At 42.7% G+C, this 22,202-nt stretch overlaps 1 long non-coding RNA gene and 3 gene segments (V, D, J or C); 1 reads left to right on the top strand and 3 right to left on the bottom strand.

The window, feature by feature from the left end:
• Nucleotides 1–11,784, bottom strand: part of LOC100481011 — a 92,721-nt gene extending 80,937 nt beyond the window's left edge. The window contains 2 exon segments of the V gene segment in view: nucleotides 11,246–11,540; nucleotides 11,721–11,784. Of these exon segments, the coding sequence occupies nucleotides 11,246–11,540; nucleotides 11,721–11,769 (344 nt within the window).
• On the bottom strand, nucleotides 1,156–2,377 carry LOC117802010. The segment is given in 2 exon segments: nucleotides 1,156–1,611; nucleotides 2,227–2,377. Coding segments are annotated over 2 exon segments (471 nt in total).
• LOC105238935 lies at nucleotides 2,834–7,881 on the top strand. 3 transcript variants are annotated; one of them, XR_004625009.1, is made up of 4 exons: nucleotides 2,834–3,296; nucleotides 3,906–4,050; nucleotides 4,701–4,947; nucleotides 5,204–7,881. It is a non-coding gene; the product is annotated as an uncharacterized LOC105238935 (long non-coding RNA). The 3 variants fall into 3 exon arrangements; XR_857712.3 differs by lacking the exon at nucleotides 3,906–4,050 and having other exon boundaries at nucleotides 2,840–3,296; XR_857714.3 differs by lacking the exon at nucleotides 2,834–3,296 and having other exon boundaries at nucleotides 3,784–4,050; nucleotides 5,204–7,841.
• Nucleotides 11,785–19,179: 7,395 nt separating the features above from the next.
• LOC105240715 lies at nucleotides 19,180–21,880 on the bottom strand. The segment is given in 2 exon segments: nucleotides 19,180–21,267; nucleotides 21,472–21,880. Coding segments are annotated over 2 exon segments (366 nt in total).
• Between the last annotated feature and the right edge of the window lie 322 nt (nucleotides 21,881–22,202).

The following is a 22,202-nucleotide window of genomic DNA, read 5'->3' on the forward strand; positions in this document are numbered from 1 at the left end:
ATAATATTCCCAATTCTTTTTTTTAATAATAATATTTTTTTATTATATTACGTTAGTCACCACACAGAATCTCTGTCTCCTGCATGGTAAGGAACCAGGCTGTGGCCTGGACAGTGAAACTGACCAGGAGTTGACACAAATAATAAGATTTGGTAAAGGGGTGCAAGGCGTTCACGTGGGGAACGCAGCAGTCTCTGTGACCATACTTGACCATCATCACTGAATGAGGAAGGACTTATGCGGGTTGGTTTTATTGTAGATTTGCCTCCATTGTCAGAGGATGTTAGTTTGGGTTCAATAAAATAGAAAGCTAGTGTGTAATTTGTCTGGGATCCAGACGATCTTGGTGAACTATTTGATCTATTCTCCTGGAATCAGAGTTTGTGAGTGGAGAATGTGATACTCTTTTTTTTTTTAATATTTATTTATTTATTTATTTATTTATTTATTTATTTATTTGAAAGAAAAGGAGAGACAGAAAGAGCAGGGTGGAGGGGCAGAGAGCCCCTGTGTGGGACTGGATCTCATGACCCTGAGATCATGACTCTGAGATCACAGCCCTGAGATCATGACCTGAGCGGAAGGAGAGACAGAAAGAGCAGGGTGGAGGGGCAGAGAGCCCCTGTGTGGGGCTGGATCTCGTGACCCTGAGATCATGACTCTGAAATCACAGCCCTGAGATCATGACCTGAGCCGAACCAAGAGTCGATGCTTAACAGACTGGGCCCCCTAGGCACCCTGACAATGTGATACTCTTATCATTTGACCTTTTGACTTTATCACGCAAATAGTCCAAACCCACACTATTTTGGCCAACACTGGAGACACACAGAGGCCTGTTCCCTGACCAGCCCAAAGGCAGCTTCTCTCTGATTAAAAGGGAGACTTGCTCCTTGCATGAGTACTGAGATCAAGCCGTCCAGCAGAATGAGCTTCTCCAACTACTGGTCACTGGAGTGGATTCTGGAGCTCGGAGGCCCCCGTAATCGAAGCTGGCCGTCCTTCCTAAATAACTGTGCTCACTAGAGGACACACCCAGTAAGTGAAACTCGGGTGGAACAAGACATGAAAAGAGAAATTAGATACTTTTTAAACCAAAAGAAAACATTGCATATCAAAATGTGTGGGTTGCAAGAAGTGGTGAGGGCTCTGCCTCATCCATGGCCTTGAGCTCCCCAAGGTCTTCCTCTTACACTGACTGAGAGGGTCTGCTGTGCCTGCTCCCCAGACTAACACCACGTGTGGGCAGCTGGGCCGTGACACGCACGGAGGTTTTTGCTTGGGGCTGAACCACTGTGGGCGGAGACTGTATGCTTTGCTGGCAGTAATAAACTCCAAAGTCCTCAGCTTCCACCCTGCTGATTTTGAGGGTGAAATCTGTCCCTGACCCGCTGCCACTGAACCTGTCCGGGACCCCAGAGAAACGTTTGGAAGCCTCACAGATCAGGGCCCGTGGAGACTGGCCAGGCTTCTGCAGGTACCAATTCAAATAGGACTTTCCATCACTGTGCAGGAGGCTCTGACTGGCCCTGCAGGAGATGGAGGCCGGCTCTCCAGGGGTGATGGGCAGGGACAGTGGGGTCTGCGTCATCACGACCTCGCCACTGGATCCTAAAATAATGAGAGAAATGTAAGATTACATACACACGTTATGAGCCATTTTCAAAATTTTTCTTGGTAATTATTTCAGATTAAATCACTTTCTTGTAAAATATTTTTTAAAAGAAGGTTTTATTTATTTATTTGAAAGAGAGAGAGAGAGCATGAGTGCAGGGCAGGGGCAGAGGGAGAGGGTGGAGCAGGCTCTCCACTGAGCAGGGAGCCTGACTTGGGGCTCGATCCCAGGACCCTCAGATCACGACATGAGCCAAAGGCAGATGGTTAACCGACTGAGCCACCCAGGTGCACCACTTTTTTTTGATTTTTATTAATATCCCCAAATATCCAATTTCAAAAAAGAACCTAAGATTTGCAGCACACAAAGGGATGTCTAAAATTCACCTACCTCAGTCCCTTTTCTCTATGTCACACTCTTTACCACAACATGGATCTTTGTTCCCTCTGAAATGTTCCTTACTCTCCAAGATCTAAACATCACATGCCCCTTCCCAGAGGGTAAGACATAGGTCTCTAGCACTTGGACAAAATAGACATGGGGAACAGTGGTGTCCACAGCACTGACCCTCCCTGACCCACTCTGCTTTCCCGTCTCCCCTCAGTCCTTACCTGGGATCCAGAGAATCAGCAGCCCCAGGAGCTGACAAGCGAATTTCATTTTGAGAAGTTTATCCGATGAGTCCAGACCAAGATTAGAGCTGAGCTTTTATCTCAGATGCAAAGGTTTTATCTGAGACTTTGTATCTTGGTCCTCGCTTAGGGAACAATATGCAAATCTGCTGGTGGCTAGAGCCACTGGGGAGGAGCCAGTGGGAAGGTGGGGGGCTCCCAGGGGGGCAAAGTAATATAAAGTGTCTGCGTTTGAAGGAAAACTGAGAGAGCTAAAATCTATGCTGCGTAAAGAGTAGAGGCACGCGGTTAAATGTTTCCTTCTTTTCCTCCACCAGTTTTCTAACTCTCTAGAACTTTCCCAGTCACATTTACATTTATACTTCTTTTTTTTTTTTAAAGATTTTATTTATTTATTTGACAGAGATAGAGACAGCCAGCGAGAGAGGGAACACAAGCAGGGGGAGTGGGAGAGGAAGAAGCANTGAGAGAGCTAAAATCTATGCTGCGTAAAGAGTAGAGGCACACGGTTAAATGTTTCCTTCTTTTCCTCCACCAGTTTTCTAACTCTCTAGAACTTTCCCAGTCACATTTATACTTCTTAATAAGGTTGAATTCCATGAATGTTTGGTGAATCTTAATCTTTTTTCATGTTTATTTAAAAGAGTGTGGGTTTGTCCCTTTATTTTTGTAATTGTGGTAAAACAAACGCAGAGTGCAGGGCAGAAATCTTAACTGTGCAACTGAGTAAAGTTTACATAAAGTCACTGCCCAGATCAAAATATAGAATATTTCAAATTCTCCAGATGCCTCTCTCTTCCCAGTCCATAACACTTGCCCCTGGCCCAACCGAGGTGACTCTTATTTTGACATCTTTCACAATACTTTGGTCTTCCTTGGACTTCAACTTCATGTAAGTTGCAGCAAGCATCCTTTGTTTATATCCTCTTTCTTGTTTCTTTACTATCTTTGAGTGCTTCCTTTCTTCTTGCGGTTTTGAGCTGGCTCCTTATGTCACCTCCTTGAGTCTGAAGGATTTCCTTTGGTGGTTCTTGTAGGTCTATCTGCCGGTAATGACTTCTCTTCATTTTTGCTTCTCAAGGGATATTTTTACTTTTCCTTTACTTCTGAAGGGTACTTTGGGGTTATAAAACTCTTTGTTGACTTTTCTTTCTCCTTTCAGCGCTTTAAATCAGTCCCTGTTTGTAGCCTCCAACAGCGCTGTTGAAAAGATAGCCAATGTATTATTGTTTCCCTTAAAAAATAGTTGTTTTTTTTCCTTGCTGCTTTCAAGATTTTCTCTTTGTCTTTGATCATTTTTACTCTACTGTGTGTAATTGTGAATCTCATTGTGTTTCTTTTGAGCAGATTTCATTGAGTTTCTTTGATCTATAGATTAATATGTTCCTGATGTGTGAAGTTTTTTCCCATTATTCTGCCAATATTTTTTTTAAAGATTTTATTTATTTATTTGAGAGAGAGAGCGAGTGCACAAGCAGGGGGAGGGGCAGAGGGAAAGGGAGAAGCCGACTGCCTGATAAGGAGGAAGCTGGCTGGGGATGAGGGGCTGGATCCCAGGGCCTCAGGTTCATGACTTGAGCTGAAGGCAGCCGCTTAACCGACAGAGCCACCCAGGCATTCCTATTCTGTCGGCATTTTAATATTTTACGTTTACATAGTTGGATTCGCTGAAAGATCTTCCTCCAATCAACAGTCCAACTGAAGTCCGTATTTTCCTGGTAGTAACCTTCTAGTTTTTGTGGCCATCCTTATGTTGGTAGGGGACAGCTCGACTGAATTGGGGGCAGAAGTGAGCATTCCCAGGTAAAAATACACAGACTCTCCTGTCCTTACTCGAAGCTCTAGTTCTTTTTCAAGAATAAGCACTTCTCCGTTTATTTTGTTCCTTTGGCAGTTTCTTAAAGTACTGAAATAGTTTTTGATGATTTTTCAAGCTGTGTACAGTGTTTGTTCCTTGTTTGTTTTTGCAGAAATGAGTCACTAAACTGTTCATTGTTGTGTAATAGGAAATGACTTCTGAACTGGATTGAAATGAGCAGCATAGCCACCCTGAAAGGGAGTGAGGGCGTGGACCAACTACAGTTGCCCCTTGAACAACACAGGGGTTAGTGGTGCCAATACCCCACGCCATGTGGTTGAAAATCCATGTCTAACTTTTGACTCCCCTCAAACGTAACTGCTAATACCCTGCCGTTGAGTAGGAGACTCACCGATAACATAGACAGTAGATGAGCACTTATTTTGTATGTTACATGTATTATATATGGTATTATAACAATAAAGAAAGCTAGAGAAAAGAAAATGTGATGAAGAAAATCATAAGAAAGAAAATACACCATAGTACTAGAATGTGATTATCAAAAAAAAAAAAAAATCATGTATAATTGGACCCAAGTAGGCAAACCCATGCTATCCAAGGGTTAACTGTAACTAATGAAGTAATTTTTAAACAGAGAACTTGGACCCCAAGCCCTCAGATTAAAGAGAAATGGAATTCTACCAGACATCGAGCTTCAGTCACTTGGAGGTCTTATTCCCAGAAGCAGCACTAGCCACTTTTGGACACCTTGTGTATACTCCAGGACACAGCAAAGTAGTCTACGCACCGCAGACAATGGGACCCCGGGTTGGCGCCGCCAGATGCTGGAATTACACCCGGAGAATGAAGCAAAAATAGAGTGACGCTTGTGGAAGTCCTCAGTAAGCTCTTACGCTCTTTTCTTATTTTTAGTTACTTTTATTTCTATACCATAATCTATTTTGAAATAATTTTAGACTTACCTAAAGTTTCAAATATAACAGCTAGTCCGCATGTCCTCCTGCCCTCGCTTTCCCTAATGGTATCCCTGTTCATAACCATAGCACCATTCTCAAACCCCACAATTAATAATAATACCCAGCTATTAACAAATCTAAAAGTTATATTTGGATATTTCTGGTTTTTCCACTAATGCAGGGGAGGGCTGTTCTCCGTGCCATGGGGAACAGGTGGCTGGGCCTCAGGGCTCAGCACTGCTGAGAGCCGAGGCGCAGAGAGTCAGCAAGGAGCCATCCGTGAGCCGCCCCAGCCACGTTGTTCTGGACACTGCTTATCTGTTGAAAGGGACTCTGGGGCTTGGGACCAGACCCTGAGGATCTTGCGGACCTCCTTCGAGGGCTCCCCACCCTTTTCACCTCACCCCAGCTTGGTTCTTCTCTGAGAGAAGCAGCTGCTCTGGCTGATTCCCTGGAGGAAGGAGCTGCTCGGCTGAGCAGAAGGGCTGACCCCACACGGGAGGCTTGTGTCTCAGGACGTTACACTGCGCGGGGTCCCAGTGAGTGTGCTGTTCACTCAGGTGTGTGCCGTGTCCGCGATCTCCATGCTGGTGATCGTGAGTGTGCAATCTGTCCCTGACCCACTGCCACGGAACGGTCTGGGCCCCTCGGAGCCTGTGGGCCACCCTGCAGGTCAGTGGTTGCTGTGGCTTCTGCAGGAACCAGTGCAGGCCGGTGTGTCCGATGCCAGGGGTGGGGCTGAGACTGGCCTTGCAGGCGACAGAGACACTCCCTCCCATTGCCACAGACCAGACAGACAGAGCCTGAGTAGCACAGCTGCCCATGGGAACCCGGAAGAAGAAAGAAACATCATGGAAATGCAAATATGAAGTAAGACTTCTGAAATAAAGAAAGGACGTACCAAAATCATTTTTCTCACAAGTGTTAGATACTTTATCAACTTTAGTTAAAACTTTGAACATCTGTCCCCAGAATCAATGACTGAAATATCACAGTCTTTGTTCTTAGTTGTCTCATGCACTGGATGAGAATAGCCATCACTGTTTCTTCCCGAATATCGCTTCTTTGTAAAAACTATCCCCTACCATGAATGCAGAGCACCAGGGGCCGGAAGCTCTGTCCTGGAAAGACCTGGCCCGGGGAACGTTATGGAAGGATGTCTTCAGCCTGCATGAGCAGGAGCGGGACAATTGTCCAGACTTACATTGTGCTTGAAACGCTTTGTCATAGAAGGGACTGGTTTTAGTTCCGTTACCCTTTGATTAGATCATTCTGAGTCTTTCTAAATACGAATTGCTATATGACCATAGCGTCCGCTGGATAATGGGCAGTAGGAGGAACTATAAAATTATTGCTACATTGAAAGGGTAAACTCGGAAATGGAATGAACAGTGATGACGATACTGATGATAATGACGACGATGATGATAATGATGACCAAAATTCGTCTGGACCTTGGGCCCTTAGTACCAGATAAACCCCAGTCCTCTCTGGGAATCACTGTTGTGCGGGTGCCCCCTCTTGTGGCCATGTGTGGGGAGACACCCTGAGGTTTTTCCTATTTAATTGTCTTTTCCAGGGTACAGTGTACTTTTTTGTGCACATTTTCAAACATGTTATATTTCTGACGCCTGTGACAAATCATAATTAGTTTCCAGGTGCCACGCAAGTGTGTGGGCACATTACATAGTGAGATGTAGTTTTCAGTTGATGTCAATGCTCTATGAACTGGTGTTTCCCCACCAGGTCTGGGATGCAAGCCCTGTGGAGGTCACTCAAATTTTTTCGAGGCTTTCTACTTAGCAAGGAGTCACTGTGCTGTGATCAGGATTGGTGGTAACCTCTATGGTTGCAACCTGCGGTGTGGTTTCATTTTCGTCTGTCCCCCTTCCCTCCCCACCCTCACACCCCTAGGATATACTGGGAGCACGGGATGATGGCTCCCCATGAAACTCATCTTCAAGTTCTCCGTTTGGATTAGATCTTAGCTTCACTCTGTTAAGTCATCTCACGGGAGATGGTGCCCGGGGATGATTATGGAGGGGGGACAACCTCTTCTCTCTTCTCTAAACGAAGTACATCCTGGTTTTGATAGAGGATTATGTCACTAAGTATGGGAAGATTCAAATGACTTCTTCAAACTGTATTGAATGCAATACATTTGGAAGGCTGGGAGCAGTGCCTCTGTGCCTTACTTTGCTCCCTGGTTCCACAAAAGGCAAGAAGTCTGCATAATTCAGAGCTTTGCTAGTGTCCTTTGCCTATGTCCCTTTATCACTGGGCTGTTTCACTTCCTCCCCAATATTCTCTCAATCCTTTATCTAGTCCACAATTTCTCACAGTGTTTGGCCTGAAAACGAATGAGTGCTCTTACTTCCCATCTGATGATCATGTGCCCTGCAATTTGTGAAGTAACAATCTCTATTTTTTTTATTTTAATGTTTTTTTTTATTGTATTATGTTAGTCACCATACAGTACATCCCCGGTTTCCGATGAAAAGTTCGATGATTCATTAGTGCGTAACAATCTGTATTTTTAATTCAGTTCACATTCAACTTTTTTCTTAGAAAGATTTTCCTTCTATTGTTTATAACAGGTTTCCACCTGGCCCATCCAAACTTCCACCAGATCACTCGGGAGAGCAGCTCCATGCTCACACAGACGCTCTCTGATCCCTGAGTCTCCCTCTAAAACAAGGAAAACCACTGTATTCCCCCCCATCCTTGTTGATGACATTTATGGTTTTGAACGTGTGTAAGGGTAATATGATTTCCAAAGGCAGAAATATACTAAAGCAAAAATGTTATGCTAAGAGATGTCACATCCCTGTCCCTTCTATTTCATTGTCATACCACCTCTGTAAGCAACAGTCTCACTCTGGTTTATCCTCAACAGATTTTTTGTGTTTGTTGTTTGTTTCGTTTTGCTTTTCTTCCCTTCCTCCTTACAAGGAATGTAAGATACTACAAAAAATCGTTTGCACTTCGCNCGTGTGTAAGGGTAATATGATTTCCAAAGTCAGAAATATACTAAAGCAAAAATGTTATGCTAAGAGATGTCACATCCCTGTCCCTTCTATTTCACTGTCATACCACCTCTGTAAGCAACAGTCTCACTCTGTTGAGGATAACCTCAACAGATTTTTTGTGTTTGCTGTTTATTTCGTTTTGCTTTTCTTCCCTTCCTCCTTACAAGGAATGTAAGATACTACAAAAAATCGTTTGCACTTCGCTTTTTTCATTTAATCATAAATCCTGGAAGTCACTCTGTATCAGTTCATAGAAATCCTCTTTTTCACAGATGAGACTTACTCCAATGTGTGGACGGATCATAGTTTTTTCAACCACGCTTTTCTATAAGGGCATTTAGTTTGTTGACGGTATTTTTGTAAACCCTTACACACAGTGCTGTAGTGAATAACCTTGTGCGTCATATTTGTAGGTGTATCTCCAGGAATTCCTAGAAATGGAATTATAGGTCAAATGGTTAACACACATATAATTTTGTCATATTCTTCTCTGAAGGTATCGTGTAAGTTTCCAGTGCCAGGAGCTATAAATGAGAGTGTGTCTTTCCCTACAACTTTGTCTAAATACGTGCTTCATGTGTTCTTAATTTTCTCAAATCTGATAGATTTGAAATACCATCTCAAAGTAGTTATGATTTGCATTTTTCTAATGATTACTGAGATGAAATTTTCTATATATACTTAAAGGCTATTTATATGCCTTTATTTGGAATCCTTTCTTCTTTTTTTCATGTTTCTATATAGATTTTGATGCTTTGCCCATTAGGGTATTTTAAAAAGTTCTTCTGGTTTAGAATATTGATGCTTTATTTATATATAATACATTAAAAATAGTTTACCATAGTCTTCAGTTGGCTTTTGATCTGGTTTAATGTGTAATATTTTGCCATGCAGTTTTACGTATCTTTATGTAATCTTTTTCATGCCAATTCATGTGGTGTTGATTCGGTGTGTGGTTGCAGTAATTGTGCATTTTTCCTAAATACATTTTTTTAAAGATTTTATTTATTTATTCGACAGAGATAGAGATAGCCAGTGAGAGAGGGAACACAAGCAGGNGTTGATTCGGTGTGTGGTTGCAGTAATTGTGCATTTTTACATTTTTTTAAAAGATTTTATTTATTTATTCGACAGAGATAGAGATAGCCAGTGAGAGAGGGAACACAAGCAGGGGGAGTGGGAGAGGAAGAAGCAGGCTCCTAGCGGAGGAGCCTGATGTGGGGCTAGATCCCATAACGCCGGGATCACGCCCTGAGCCGAAGACAGACGCTTAACCGCTGTGCCACCCAGGCGCCCCCCTAAATACATTTTTAAATTTTGTATTATTTTCTTACACTGTGAGTATCCTAGAGAGTAAGGGCATGTGTCTTTGGCTTGTCCTGTCTTTATNATACATTTTTAAATCTTGTATTATTTTCTTACACTGTGAGTATCCTAGAGAGTAAGGGCATGTGTCTTTGGCTTGTCCTGTCTTTATATGCCTTAGTACCCAACCACATTCCAGAAAATGCATGCCTCTTAAAAACTCTAACCTGAATTATAACCTTGTGCCTTCTGAGCATGGGTCCACGTTTTAATTGGCTGTATATTTTAATTCTACATCAGTGTAAACACCACAAGATATTATGATTTTAGACAGTCAAAATTTATGTAGACTTTCCCACATATTTACCTTTGTACTTTTCTTCACTCCTTTTGAAATCTCTGAACTTGTGTTTGATCTTCGTTTTCTTCTCCCTGAAAAAGTCTTTGTAGGATTTCTATTCATGTTGGTCTTCTGATGACTCAATATGTGTTTGTTTTTGTAAAATCTATTTATTTTGTCTTCTGTTGTAAAAGATAGTTTGTATAGAATCCTAAATCGGCAGATACTTTCTTCCTACACCTTCAAAAAAAATACTTTATTTTATCGTCTCCTGGCATCCAATGTTAAGAGTTGTGTCGCTTTCTCTTTGCTGCTCTTTCAAAGATAATTTACCTTATTGTATAAGAATTACCTTTATCCTCTCTGTTTTTCTCCTCTTCCCCCATTTTGTGTGTGTTTTCTCAGCACTGGTAGTAAGATGGGACTCAGTATAATTTTGAAGGGACGTTTATCTTATTGAGAGTTCATAGAATTCCTTCAGTCTGTGCTCAATTTTGGAAGTTCCTCAGTCCCTACCTCTTCAGATCTTGTCTCTATGGGCTTTCCTTCTTTCTTGTTTCCTTCAATATTTATGTCTTATGGTTTTTCTATGGAGGTGAGATGGACCCCTTTTCCAATTAAGAGGCATTAATTTGAGGCTGACAGTACCCCACATACCATGAGAAATTGAGAGGGTGTTTATAGTCATACAAGGGACTCCTGGAGAGAGCAGGCTGTGCACCAGGAATCCAGGCTGCCTTCCATGAAATAGAGTGTTGAGTTTTTATCATTGCTAGGAACGGGGATGGAGGAAATTTCCCTCGCTTGGGACTGAGATTTACAAGGCAAGAATTTTCTAGCACCTACACAGATTTGGGCTGAAGGGGGAAGATAGGATTGATATGTTCACAATACTGAGGCTTTCAATCCTTGGACATAATCTGGCTTTCCATTTACAGGTTTTGTTTTCTTTGAATAATATTCTGTTATTAATTATTATTAACAATTTTGTGATTTTTCCTAAATATTGGATGAATTCGAGGCACTTGTCAATGATATGTGTTCTGATTTTAATTTTTAAGCATCCATTTCCTTTATGTAGAAATCACACTGACCTTTGCATGTTGACTCTGAATCCAGAGATGACCTATTTCTCCTGGTGTTTCTATTAGTTTCTCTGTAAATTGTTTTGAACTTTGTTCGCATACAATCTTTTCATCTGAGAATTACGATAGTTTTCATTCTTCCCTTCCAATCCTTCTTTGTTGTCCATGTGGTTGTCTTATTACACCAGCCAGGACCATTAGAGGTGTCCATTCCTATGAATCTGACCTGATGCCTTTGGTGGTGAAATTGTTCTGGAACTGGTGGAGCAGCTCAGTCTGAGGGAAAATCCAGGAACCAGACTTCAAGTCTTGTCATGGAGTTACTTTCCAGAACCTTCGTATTTCCGAACAGAATAGAGATGGAGGCACTTCCACAGCAGCTGCTTATAAAGGAAGCACCTGGTAAAATGAGATAATCATCGAGGTCTGACGGAGGTTTTTGTCTCATGTGGAATCACTGTGGGCACCCGCTATTATACTGCTGGCAGTAGTAAACTGCAACATCTTCAGCCTGGAGGCTGCTGATGGTGAGGGTGAAGTCGGTCCCCGACCCGCTGCCGCTGAACCGGTCTGGAATGCCGGTGGCCCTGCTGGATGCGTGGTAGATGAGAAGCCTGGGAGCCTGCCCAGCTTTCTGCTGGTACCAGGCTACGTAGCTGCTAACACTCTGACTGGCCCTGCAGTTGAAAGTGGCTTTTTCTCCTGGAGACAAAGGCAGCGAGGCTGGAGACTGTGTCATCACGATTTCTCCCGTGGAACCTGAGACTGGAAATAAAACAGAAAAGTCAGCCACGTAATTGACATCTTAACCACTGTCTTCAGGATTTTGTTCATCTATATTGAGCCTTAATTGTGTTCTTGCTAAGCAACGGTGCCAAGGGTGAAGACCAAACAACACAGTTTTCACTGACTTACAGAATCACCCCCTGTTCCTCTCACCTGGGAGCCAGAGTAATAGGAGGCAGAGAAGCTGAGCTGGGGCTTCCATGGTTCACTCTGTGCCCTAACTGAGACAGATCTCCCCCAGAGCAGGGACCCAGGCACTGATATGGGCTCTGGACAGCAGGGTGGGTTGGGAGGAGCATGCAAAGCAGCTGGGGGAGGGGCATTGGGGCTTCCAGCTGCTGAGACCATTGGCCTCCTCTCCTCTGCACTTGAACAACCCATCCCCAGGTGGTCGTGGCAGAAGATGCCTGGAGCTCCCCCTGAGGGAAGCATTTCTGTCCTGTGCTCACAACATTTGCTTCCTATGTCCTCCCTCCCCATTATTCACCTAGATTCAGTGAGATGGTGTTTGGCACAAGAATGATGGAAGCAAAAGGGAGGCCAGTGGTCTTATTACTTTCTTTCCATTCCCAGTGTGATCGACATCTTAGTGCATCACTGGATTGGGATAGATTGAGGAGGTGATCAGAAATTTATCTTCTAGGGGTGCCTGGGTGGCTCAGTTGGTGAAGTGTCTGCCTTTGGCTCAGGTCATGATCTCAGGGTTCTAGGATCGAGCCCCTACATCAGGCTGTACTTTCTCTCTCTCTCAAATAAATTGATAAAATCTTTAAAAAAAAAGATATTTATCTTGCAGACAGACCTTTTCTTTGTTCTTAAGTGATCTCAGTAGTAGTGAAAAATCATTTGAAAATAAGTCAACAGCTGTTTTTGATAAAAATTCTCAGCAAGACACCAATAATGAAAATGCCTTTTTCTCATGAAGTGTTTATCAATATCCTAGAGCAAATATCATATTCGGTGATAAAGTTATTGAACATTTTACCCCTTATGTTGTGAAAAAGACTGAAATGTCCACTATCATCACTTCTATTCAAAATTATACTACAGGTCCTAGACAGTGCAATAAAGGAAGAAAAAAAAAAAACAGGAAGAAGAAAGAGAAAGTTACAAAATACAGAAAGGAAGAAGTAAAATATCTTTATTTGTTGATAACAAAATGCATACACTGCCCTCTCTTTCTCTCTCTTAAATAAACAAATCATTAAAAAACAAAAAATAAAAACTGAAAACAACTGCATAATTAAGAAATGAATAAATTGTGATCTATTTGGATAAAAGAATCATTCTGCAGTAAAAAGGAACAAATGACTGCCCCACTGACCACATAGGTGACGCTCACACGTATGTTGCTGGAGGGAAGCAAGACAACAAACAGTCCATAGTGCGTGGACACTCGTGATGAAGTCCAAGAACTGGGAAAATCGGATCAATTTCGATAGAAAACAGAACAGTGGGGGCTTCTGGTGGTGGTGGTGGAAGCAACGTGGAACTGACAGAGAAGGAGCATGAAGAGCCTTCGGCATGTTGGAGACGGTCTCTGGGTGTGAGGAGTGACTATAGGAGAGTGTGTCCGTTTCTATTCATCCGCTTACCCTTCATAGTCACTGCACACACTGTACCGTGTCTATGTGTATCTACTTGTTTTATTTTTATTTTTTTATTAATAATATTTTTAAATTATATTATGTTAGTTCACCATACAGTACATCCTTAGTTTTCGATGTAAAGTTCCATGATTCATTACTTGCGTATAACACCCAGTGCTCCATGCAATACGTGCCCTCCTTACTACCCATCAACAGCCTATCCCATTTCCCCACCCCCTCCCCTCTGAAGCCCTCAGTTTGTTTCCCAGAGTCCATAGTCTCTCATGCTTCATTCCCCCTTCTGATTACCCCCCTTTCTTCTTCCCTTTCTTCTCCTACCAATCTTCCTACTTCTTATGTTCCATAAATGAGTGAAACCATATAATTGTCTTTCTCTGCTTGACTTATTTCACTTAGCATTATCTCCTCCAGTCCCATCCATGTTGCAGCAAATGTTGAGAAATCGTTCTTTTTGATGGCTGAGTAATAGTCCATTGTATATATGGACCACATGTTTTAAATGAATGGATTAATTCATGAGTAGGAATTAGAGAGTCGAAGTATCAGATTCTTTGTCCACCTTCTTCCCTACAAGCACTGGTCCCTTGAACAACTGGAGCTCTGAGAGCCTTTGATTTCTCATCTATACAGGAGAATTTTGAGAAGAGTCACACTAGATGATTAAGTCCTTTGTACAGTATTTACGTATAGTTAAGTCCTCAAGATTTCTGTAAACTGCGGGGCGCCTGGGTGGCACAGCGGTTAAGCNCATCTATACAGGAGAATTTTGAGAAGAGTCACACTAGATGATTAAGTCCTTTGTACAGTATTTACGTATAGTTAAGTCCTCAAGATTTCTGTAAACTGCAACTGGCAATATAATTGGTGTACCATTGTTTTTATTTCATTGAATATGGGCTCCATTTTCTTATTCCATTTCTTTGCCTTTAATAAACACCTTCTCTACAGAAGCTATTCAAAGACCATAAGCCTTTTGCAGGCTCTACCCAGGAATCTCATTTTAGAATGAATAGCAGATTTCATGTGGCCAAGAAAGTTCTTGCAAGACTAAAGTCCCTTGCAGGCCNGATTTCTGTAAACTGCAACTCATTTTAGAATGAATAGCAGATTTCATGTGGCCAAGAAAGTTCTTGCAAGACTAAAGTCCCTTGCAGGCCTTTACCTGGAGCCCTGAAACGCTTCCCTGAAATAGACCATGCACTTCTGAACAGACCACAAGGGAGAGTGTAGCCATTGTAACCCATGACCCTCACCACACAAGCAGCCTGGGAGGACAGTTACTACCCGGGGCTGTATCACTGTGGGGAAGAGCTGTCTAGTCCTGCTGGCCCAGTATAATCAACTTCACACCAGTTCTTGTTCTGATCCCTTGATGGATGGCACAATATTAGGGGTTCAGGAGTAGTCATTGTCCTAGGCAAGTGGAATGCTTGCAATTCCGGTAGCCACGTGAGACCTGGTTAGTTGAAATTCATGTTATTGGGCCCATGCATGACCCTCCATGAAACTTGTTCGTGACTCTCCCTGGGAGAGGCAGGAAAGGTGACTGACTGAAGTCATGTTGGATCATCTTCATTATTGAGCATTCTCTGCTCAGTAAGGGCTAGATAAGAATTCACTTGAAAAGCAATTATAATAAAGCCAAATAATGGAAAGCCATTATATTCAATCTTGGCCTATTTCAAAAGGTCCAGTCATGTTCTTCCAAAATAACTTGCATCTAATCCATCAGTTATGTTTCTTCTAAAGCCTGATAATCTGCCAAAGCCAGGAGTCCTTATCATTGAATTGCTTATCTTTTAATAGTGACCACCACATGTAACAATTGGAGTTTACTTGCTACTGTGATTTCCATTCTTTCCAGACATCCTTGACTACAGCAGTGATGTGACATCAGGCCAGCATAATTCTCTGATAAATATCAAGACATGACCCTCAAGGAACCCTGAGTAATAAATCTTATCTTTTCAAGCTCCCTGAAAGAAATCAGTTATCATAGATCGGCACTCCCATGTTCATTGCAACATTATTCACAATACCAAAGATATGGAGACAATCTAAGTGTCCACGGTGGATGAATGGATAAGGAAGGTGTGGTATATGTACACAATGGACTATTATTCAGCCATGACAAAGAATGACACTCTGCCATTTGCGACCAATTGGATGGACCTTGACGTCATTATGCTGAGCGAGAGAAGTCAGAGAAAGACAACCATTCTATGACCTCACTTATATGTAGAATCTAAAAAAGCTGAACTCAAAAAACAGAGTGGAATGAGGTGTCCAGGCACTGGAGGGGTAGGGGTAGGGGAAACTTGGGGAGATGTTGTTTAGGAGTAGGACAAATTTAAAAGTAAAACGACCAGTATTTTATTAATACAATGAGTTTATTCAAGAATAGGAGAGGACAAGTAACTATGATGAATCCTAAGCCAGTCCAAAGAGACAAAGAGAGGTCATTTTTAATAAGGGGTTAGGAGGAAACTGGGGAGGGTTATTTTGACCAGATCTCATTGGGAAGAACGAGAGTCCCATTGGCTACAAGCAGTGGTTCGTGTGGTGCTGTCTGCCCTCGGGAAAGGAGGGATCTTGCTTCCTTATTTTAAAAGCAGACGATAAAATTCCTCTGTGAAAATGTCCTCTCTTGTCAGAAGTAACTCTTTTTGTTCCTTTTAGCAGTATTAGATTTTGTTCTCTTTTTTAAAGTTTTTACTTAAATTGCAGTAAACATACAGTGTAATATTAGTTTCAGATGTACAATATGGCGATTCAACACTTCCATACAACCCCAGGTGCTCAAAACTGTCAAACACCAACATGAATTTCACTTGTATTTCCAAGAATGACCTCACTTGTCTGGCTTTCCCGCTGAGTTTGACATCCAACAGTACACAAGGCAGAGAGGATCAGAGGAACTTTCATTCAGCTCTTCCCTCTGTCCTGACTGGTGGCTCCGAGCTCACCCATTGTCCCTCATAGGCATGGCATGCCCAGGCTGTTTCAGCTGACGGGGCCATAAAGGAGGGTGCTGGGGTGCAGCCGAGGCCCTCAGGGTCCAGACCCTGCAGCTTCAACTATTCCCNCGGTGGCTCCAAGCTCACCCATTGTCCCTCATAGGCATGGCATGCCCAGGCTGTTTCAGCTGACAGGGCCATAAAGGAGGGTGCTGGGGTGCAGCCGAGGCCCTCAGGGTCCAGACCCTGCAGCTTCAACTATTCCCTTGAGTTCCCCATCGACTTCCTCTTACACTGACCGAGAGAATCTGCTGTGTCTGCTCCCCTGACAAACACCACATGTGGGCAGCTGGGCCATGACATGCAAGAAGGTTTGTGTTCAGGGCTGAACCACTGTGCGAGGATCCTGTGTACCTTGCATGCAGTAATACACTCCCACATCCTCAGCCTCCACCCTGCTGATCTTCAGGGTGAAATCTGTCCCTGACCCGCTGCCACTGAACCTGTCTGGAACACCAGAGTGACGATTGGAAACCAAGTAGATCAGGAGCTGCGGAGACTGGCCCGGCTTCTGCAGGTACCAATACAAGTAAATGTATCCATTACTGTATAGGAGGCTCTGACTGGCCTTGCAGGAGATGGAGGCCGGCTCTCCAAGGGTGACAGGAAGGGGGAGAGGGGTCTGTGTCATCACAACCTCCCCACTGGATCCTAAAGTAAGAAGAGAAAAGGCAAGGTTATGTGCAAACTGTGAAATTTTTTTCATAATTTTTCATAATTGTGGAAATTTTTCATAATTTGTTTCAGACTAAAATGCTTTTTAAGGGATTCTATTTCAGAACTCAAAACTTTCCGATTTCAAAAAAGAACCAGACGTGTGCAAGACATAAAGGCATCTCTGGAGGTCACCCAAGCCATCCCCCTCTTCCAGAGTACACAAAGGTCCTTTAACTTTGAGAATGTTCCTCTCTCACAGAGCTAAAGGTCACATGCCACATCCCAGAGGGCAAGACGTATCCATCTCACAGGCAAACAGAATTTATGTAAACAGTGGTGCCCTCAGAGTTCATCCTGACAACGCTATTTTCCTTCCTCTTCGGACATTCTGTCCTTACCTGGAAACCAGAGCATGAGAAGCCCCAGGAGCTGAGCAGGGAACCTCATTCTGACAAGTGAAAGGGATGAGTCCTGGTGGGTAAAGACAAGTGGAGAGTTGATCTTTTATCTCAGACTGGCAAGGGAAGGTCCTCCCTAGGGGACAATATGCAAATCCCCTGTGGGTGCAGCCATATGGAGAGAGCCAGCAGGAGGGGCGTATGACCTCTCATGTGAGCAAAGTGCCATGAAAGATTGTCTGTGCTTGGAGCAAAACTAATAGAGATACAATCTATGCTGCCCAAGAGGTGGGAGGGACATATTTAAATGATCTTTCTGTTTCCCTGCTACATTTCTAGTTCGTTAGCTTTTTCCAGGCTCATTTTACACTTCTATTTAAAAGTTTGACCCTGAGTAGCCACAGCAATCTTGAGAAAGAAGAACAAAGCTAGAGGTATCACAATCCTAGATTGCAAACTATACTCCAAAGCTACAGCAACAAAATCAGTATGGCATTGGCATAAAATAGACATAAAGGTCAATAGAACAGAATAGAGCCCAGAAGTAAATCTGTGCATATATAGTCAATTAACCTATGATGAAGGAGACAAGAGTACACANGAATAGAGCCCAGAAGTAAATCTGTGCATATATAGTCAATTAACCTATGACGAAGGAGACAAGAGTACACAATGGGGATGTCTCTTCAACAAATGGTGTTGCAAAAAGGAAAAAGCCACATGTGTGGGAATGAAATTGGACCACTTTATTACACCACAGGCAAAAATAAACTCAAAATGGATTAAAGACCTAAATGTGAGACCTGAAACCATAAAATTCCTTGAAGAAAATGTAGGCAATAATCCCTTTGACATTAGTCTTAGAAACATTTTTCTAGGTATGTCTTTTCGGACAAGGGAAATAAAAGCAAAAATAAACTATTGGGACTTTACCAAATGAAAAACTTTTGCACAGCAGAGGAAACCATCAACAAAATGAAAAGGAAACCTACTAAATGGGAGAACATATTTTCAAATGATACATCCAATAAGGGGCTAATATCCAAAATACATAAAGTACTTTTACAACTCAACAACCAAGATCCAAATAATCTGATTAAAAGTGGACAAGAATCTGAATAGACATTTTTCCAAAGAAGACCTGGGATGGCCAATGGGCACATGAACACACTCAACACTCAACATCACATCAGGGAAACGCAAATCAAAACCACAGTGAGATATCCCCTTACACCTGTCAGAATGGCTAGGATCAAAAAGATAGAAGTAACAAGTGTTGGTGAGGATGTGGAGAAAAAGGAGTCCTGTGTCCTGTTGGTAGGAATGTAAATTGGTACAACCAGTGTGGGAAAACAGTATGGAGTTTAAACAGTATGGAGTTTCCTCAAAAACTTAAAATAGGAATACCATACAATCCAGTAATTCGACTACTGGATATTTATTCAAAGAAAATGAAAACATCAGTTTGAAAAGATAATATGTAACCCTATGTTTACTGCAGCAGTATTTATGATAGCCAAATATGGAAGCAACCTAAGTGTCCATCAATGAATGAATGGATGAAGAAGAGGTCGTACATACATACAATGGAATATCACTCAGCCATAAGAAACAATGAAATCTCGCCATTTGTGACCGTGTGGTTAGACCTAGAGGGTATTCTGCTAAGTGAAATGAGTCAGACAGAGAAAGCCAAATGCCATATGATTTACTTTTATGTCGAATCTAAAAAACAAAACAAACAGATGTTGCAGCAAATGTTGAGAATTCGTTCTTTCTGATAGCTGAGTAATATTCCATTGTATATATGGACCACAGCTTCTTAATCCAGTCATCTGTTGAAGGGCGTCTCGGTTCCTTCCACGCTTTGGCTATTGTGGACAATGCTGCTATGAACATTGGGTGCATATGGCCCTTCTCTTCACTATAAGACACATATTTATTATGTGGAACACACATAGACACACACAAAGATAAGGTGAAAAAAAATGGATAAATTAGACCCCATCGAGATTTGAAACTTATTTTCAAATATATCATTAAGAAAGTTAATAGACATTCCTAAACTTGGGGAAGATTTTCCAATGCATGTTTTTGACAAAAGATACTTTTCAGAGTATATAACAAAAGATAATCTCTCTCTCTCTCACCGCTCTATCTATCATCTATATCTGTTTTGAACAGGTGTTTCCCAAGATATCAAAATAGCTAATGAAAAACATATGAAAAGTTACTCAACATCGTTACTCATCAAGGAAATCTACGTTTTAACTACAATACCACTCAAGATCTACCAATATGATTATAATAAAAAGTGTGGCAACACCAAGTAATGCCACGATTTACAGGCACTGGAACTTGTACTCACAGTTGATGGGGCAGAAATAGAGACGACCATTGTTTACTGAAGCCAAACCTACATGATTCAGCACTTCCATTCTGAGGAATGTTCCCAAGGGAAGGGAGTGTGTAAGTCCACAAAAGACATTGCAAAAATGTTCCTAAATCTTTATAACAGCCTCCAATCTAGAAGAACTCATAGATTGAAAAATGAATTGTGATAGATTCATATACTAGAGAACTTTCCTGCTGTAAAAAGGAATAAATTATGGCCACACCAACAACACGAGTGAAGTTCGAAAAACATGTTGTCAAAGGAACCTGAAAAGTACATACTGTCTGATGTCATTTATGTGAAGTTTAAGACCAGGAAACAGAGCCCTGGTGGCCGCTGGTGCTAGGCGGGGGCTGGAGTATGGATGGGACTGCAAGGGGCGTGAGGAGCCTTTGGGATGTTGGAGGCAGCAGCCCTCCAGACTGTGTAGCAGTTAAAGGAGGATATGATCATGTGTATATTCATCTAGGTATATATTTAATTTCACTTTATATACAGGAATTTCACTTGACTGCATTTAATATTATCTACTTTTTGAATGAATGAGTTAATTAAGGAATAGGACTTAGGAGTCTGAAAATCATAATTTTTCCCCCCATCTTCTTCCCTAAAGCACTGGTGCCTTGAGGAACCAGAGCTCGGAGAACCCCTGATTTCTCGTCGCTAGAGGCTGATTGTGTGACTGTTTGCTCTGGATGAGTAAGGCCTTGGTGCCGCGTCGAGCACAGAGCACGTCTCCAAGACTTCAGCAAACGGCAACTGGCAGAGTAATTACTGTCACGCTTTACCGTCATCAGTACTATTACTGCTATTCTTACTATTATGATTATTAGTAGGATTAGGAGGAATATTTTCTTGGATATAGGCTCCTTTTCCTGCTTGGTTCTCTGTCTTAAAACAAAACAAAAACCCGGCAGAGTGTTTCTCAGAGAAGACGACGCTGCAGACAAAGTCCTTTGCAGGCCTGACTTAGAAGCCTCCCTGATACTGTACTGTATGGTGATTAACATAATATAATAAAATAAAATAAAATAAAATAAAATAAAATAAAATAAAATAAAATAAAATAAAATAAAAAAAACAAAAAAAGAAGCCTCCCTGATAGAATTCGCTGAAGGTTTGGTTGTTCTATGTAGTGCAAAAAGGAAGCTTTTGAAGGACAAAGTTCTTGCAGGCCGTGACCCTTGAGCCCTGCAAGCCCTTCTCCCAAAGCAGCCCCTGCGACAATGAACATAGCACAGAGCAGAGCGCAGCTGCTGGAACCACTGCCCTCCCCCGCCAACCAGCCCAGGGGGAAGGTTTTTGCTCAGGGCTGTAGCACGGTGGGAGGGAGGGTATAATCCTGCTGGCAGTAATAACTGGCAGCATCCTCAGCCTCTATTGTGCTGATTTTGAGGATGAATTCTGTCTTAGACTGAATCGCAGAGAACCGGTCTGGGACACCAGAACCTAGGTTATCGGCGTCATAGATGAGAAGCTTAGGAGCCTGGCCTGGTTTCTGCTGATACCAGCTCAAGTAATCGCTGATGCTGTCATTGGCCCTGCAGGTGATGAACACGCTCTCTCTCAGGGACACGGAGAGGAAGGCGGGAGACTGGATCAGCCTAGTACTCCCGCGGACAGCTGGGAAGGAAGCAAAACACAAAGTCACCATTGCTTACTTGGTCCCACTCCATTTTCCTGCCAGAAGATTCTGGCTGCTCTGGTCCCCTAACCTGAGAGCACCTGGGTCTCTGAGGGGAGGGGAGACCAAGGTCAGGGATCCACAGAGGCAGGGGGAGAGGACTCCCACCATCTCGGGGGTGTCCCCTGCACTCCCCTCCTCACCTGGGAGGCAGGACAGCAGAAGGCAGAGGAGCTCGGTCAGGACACCCATGTTCGAGTCAAGGCCCTGCCTGAGGCTCTTTTTTGCCCCGAAAGTCTGAGCAGCCTATTCATGGGATTCTGAGGAGCAGAAATGGGCTCTGGAGAAAATATGCAAATCACTGAGAGCTCCGGCAGGTCTGGCTGCAGCTGCAGAACCAGGGCGTCTGGAGGGCTCAGTGCCTCCTGGGGGATCACACAGATGCAGGATTCACGTCCAGTCCCAGAGGAGCTTTTCCCGCTGTTTGTAAGAAAAAAACATCTCTCTGGGGCGCCGGGGTGGTCAGTCAGTTAAGCATCTGACTCTTGATTCTGGCTCAGGTCATGATCTCAGGGTCCTGGGCTGGAGCCTGCCTCAGGCTGGGTGCTAAGTGGGGAGTCTGCTTGAGATTCTCTCCTTCTCCCTCTGCCCCCCCTCCCTCCACCTTGCACTTGCTCTCTCTCTCTCTCTCTCCTCTCTCTCTAAAATAAATATATTTTTTAAAAAAGAAAAGAAAAAATCACCTCTAATTTTTCTGATCCCTATATGTCCTCATAGCTCTAAATTTTGTGCATCTTCTAAAAACAAGAAAATAATAGAACTAGGATGATGCTCCAAGACTTGAATTTTTGTATGAACAGTTTTCCCTGGAGAATTCATGAGCTCTCATCTTCTAGGGATGGGTATAAAATGCCAGTTTTTTGTTTGTTTTTTT

This window comes from Ailuropoda melanoleuca, chromosome 4 (assembly GCF_002007445.2).
Source record: "Ailuropoda melanoleuca isolate Jingjing chromosome 4, ASM200744v2, whole genome shotgun sequence".
Taxonomy (NCBI): Eukaryota; Metazoa; Chordata; class Mammalia; order Carnivora; family Ursidae; genus Ailuropoda; species Ailuropoda melanoleuca.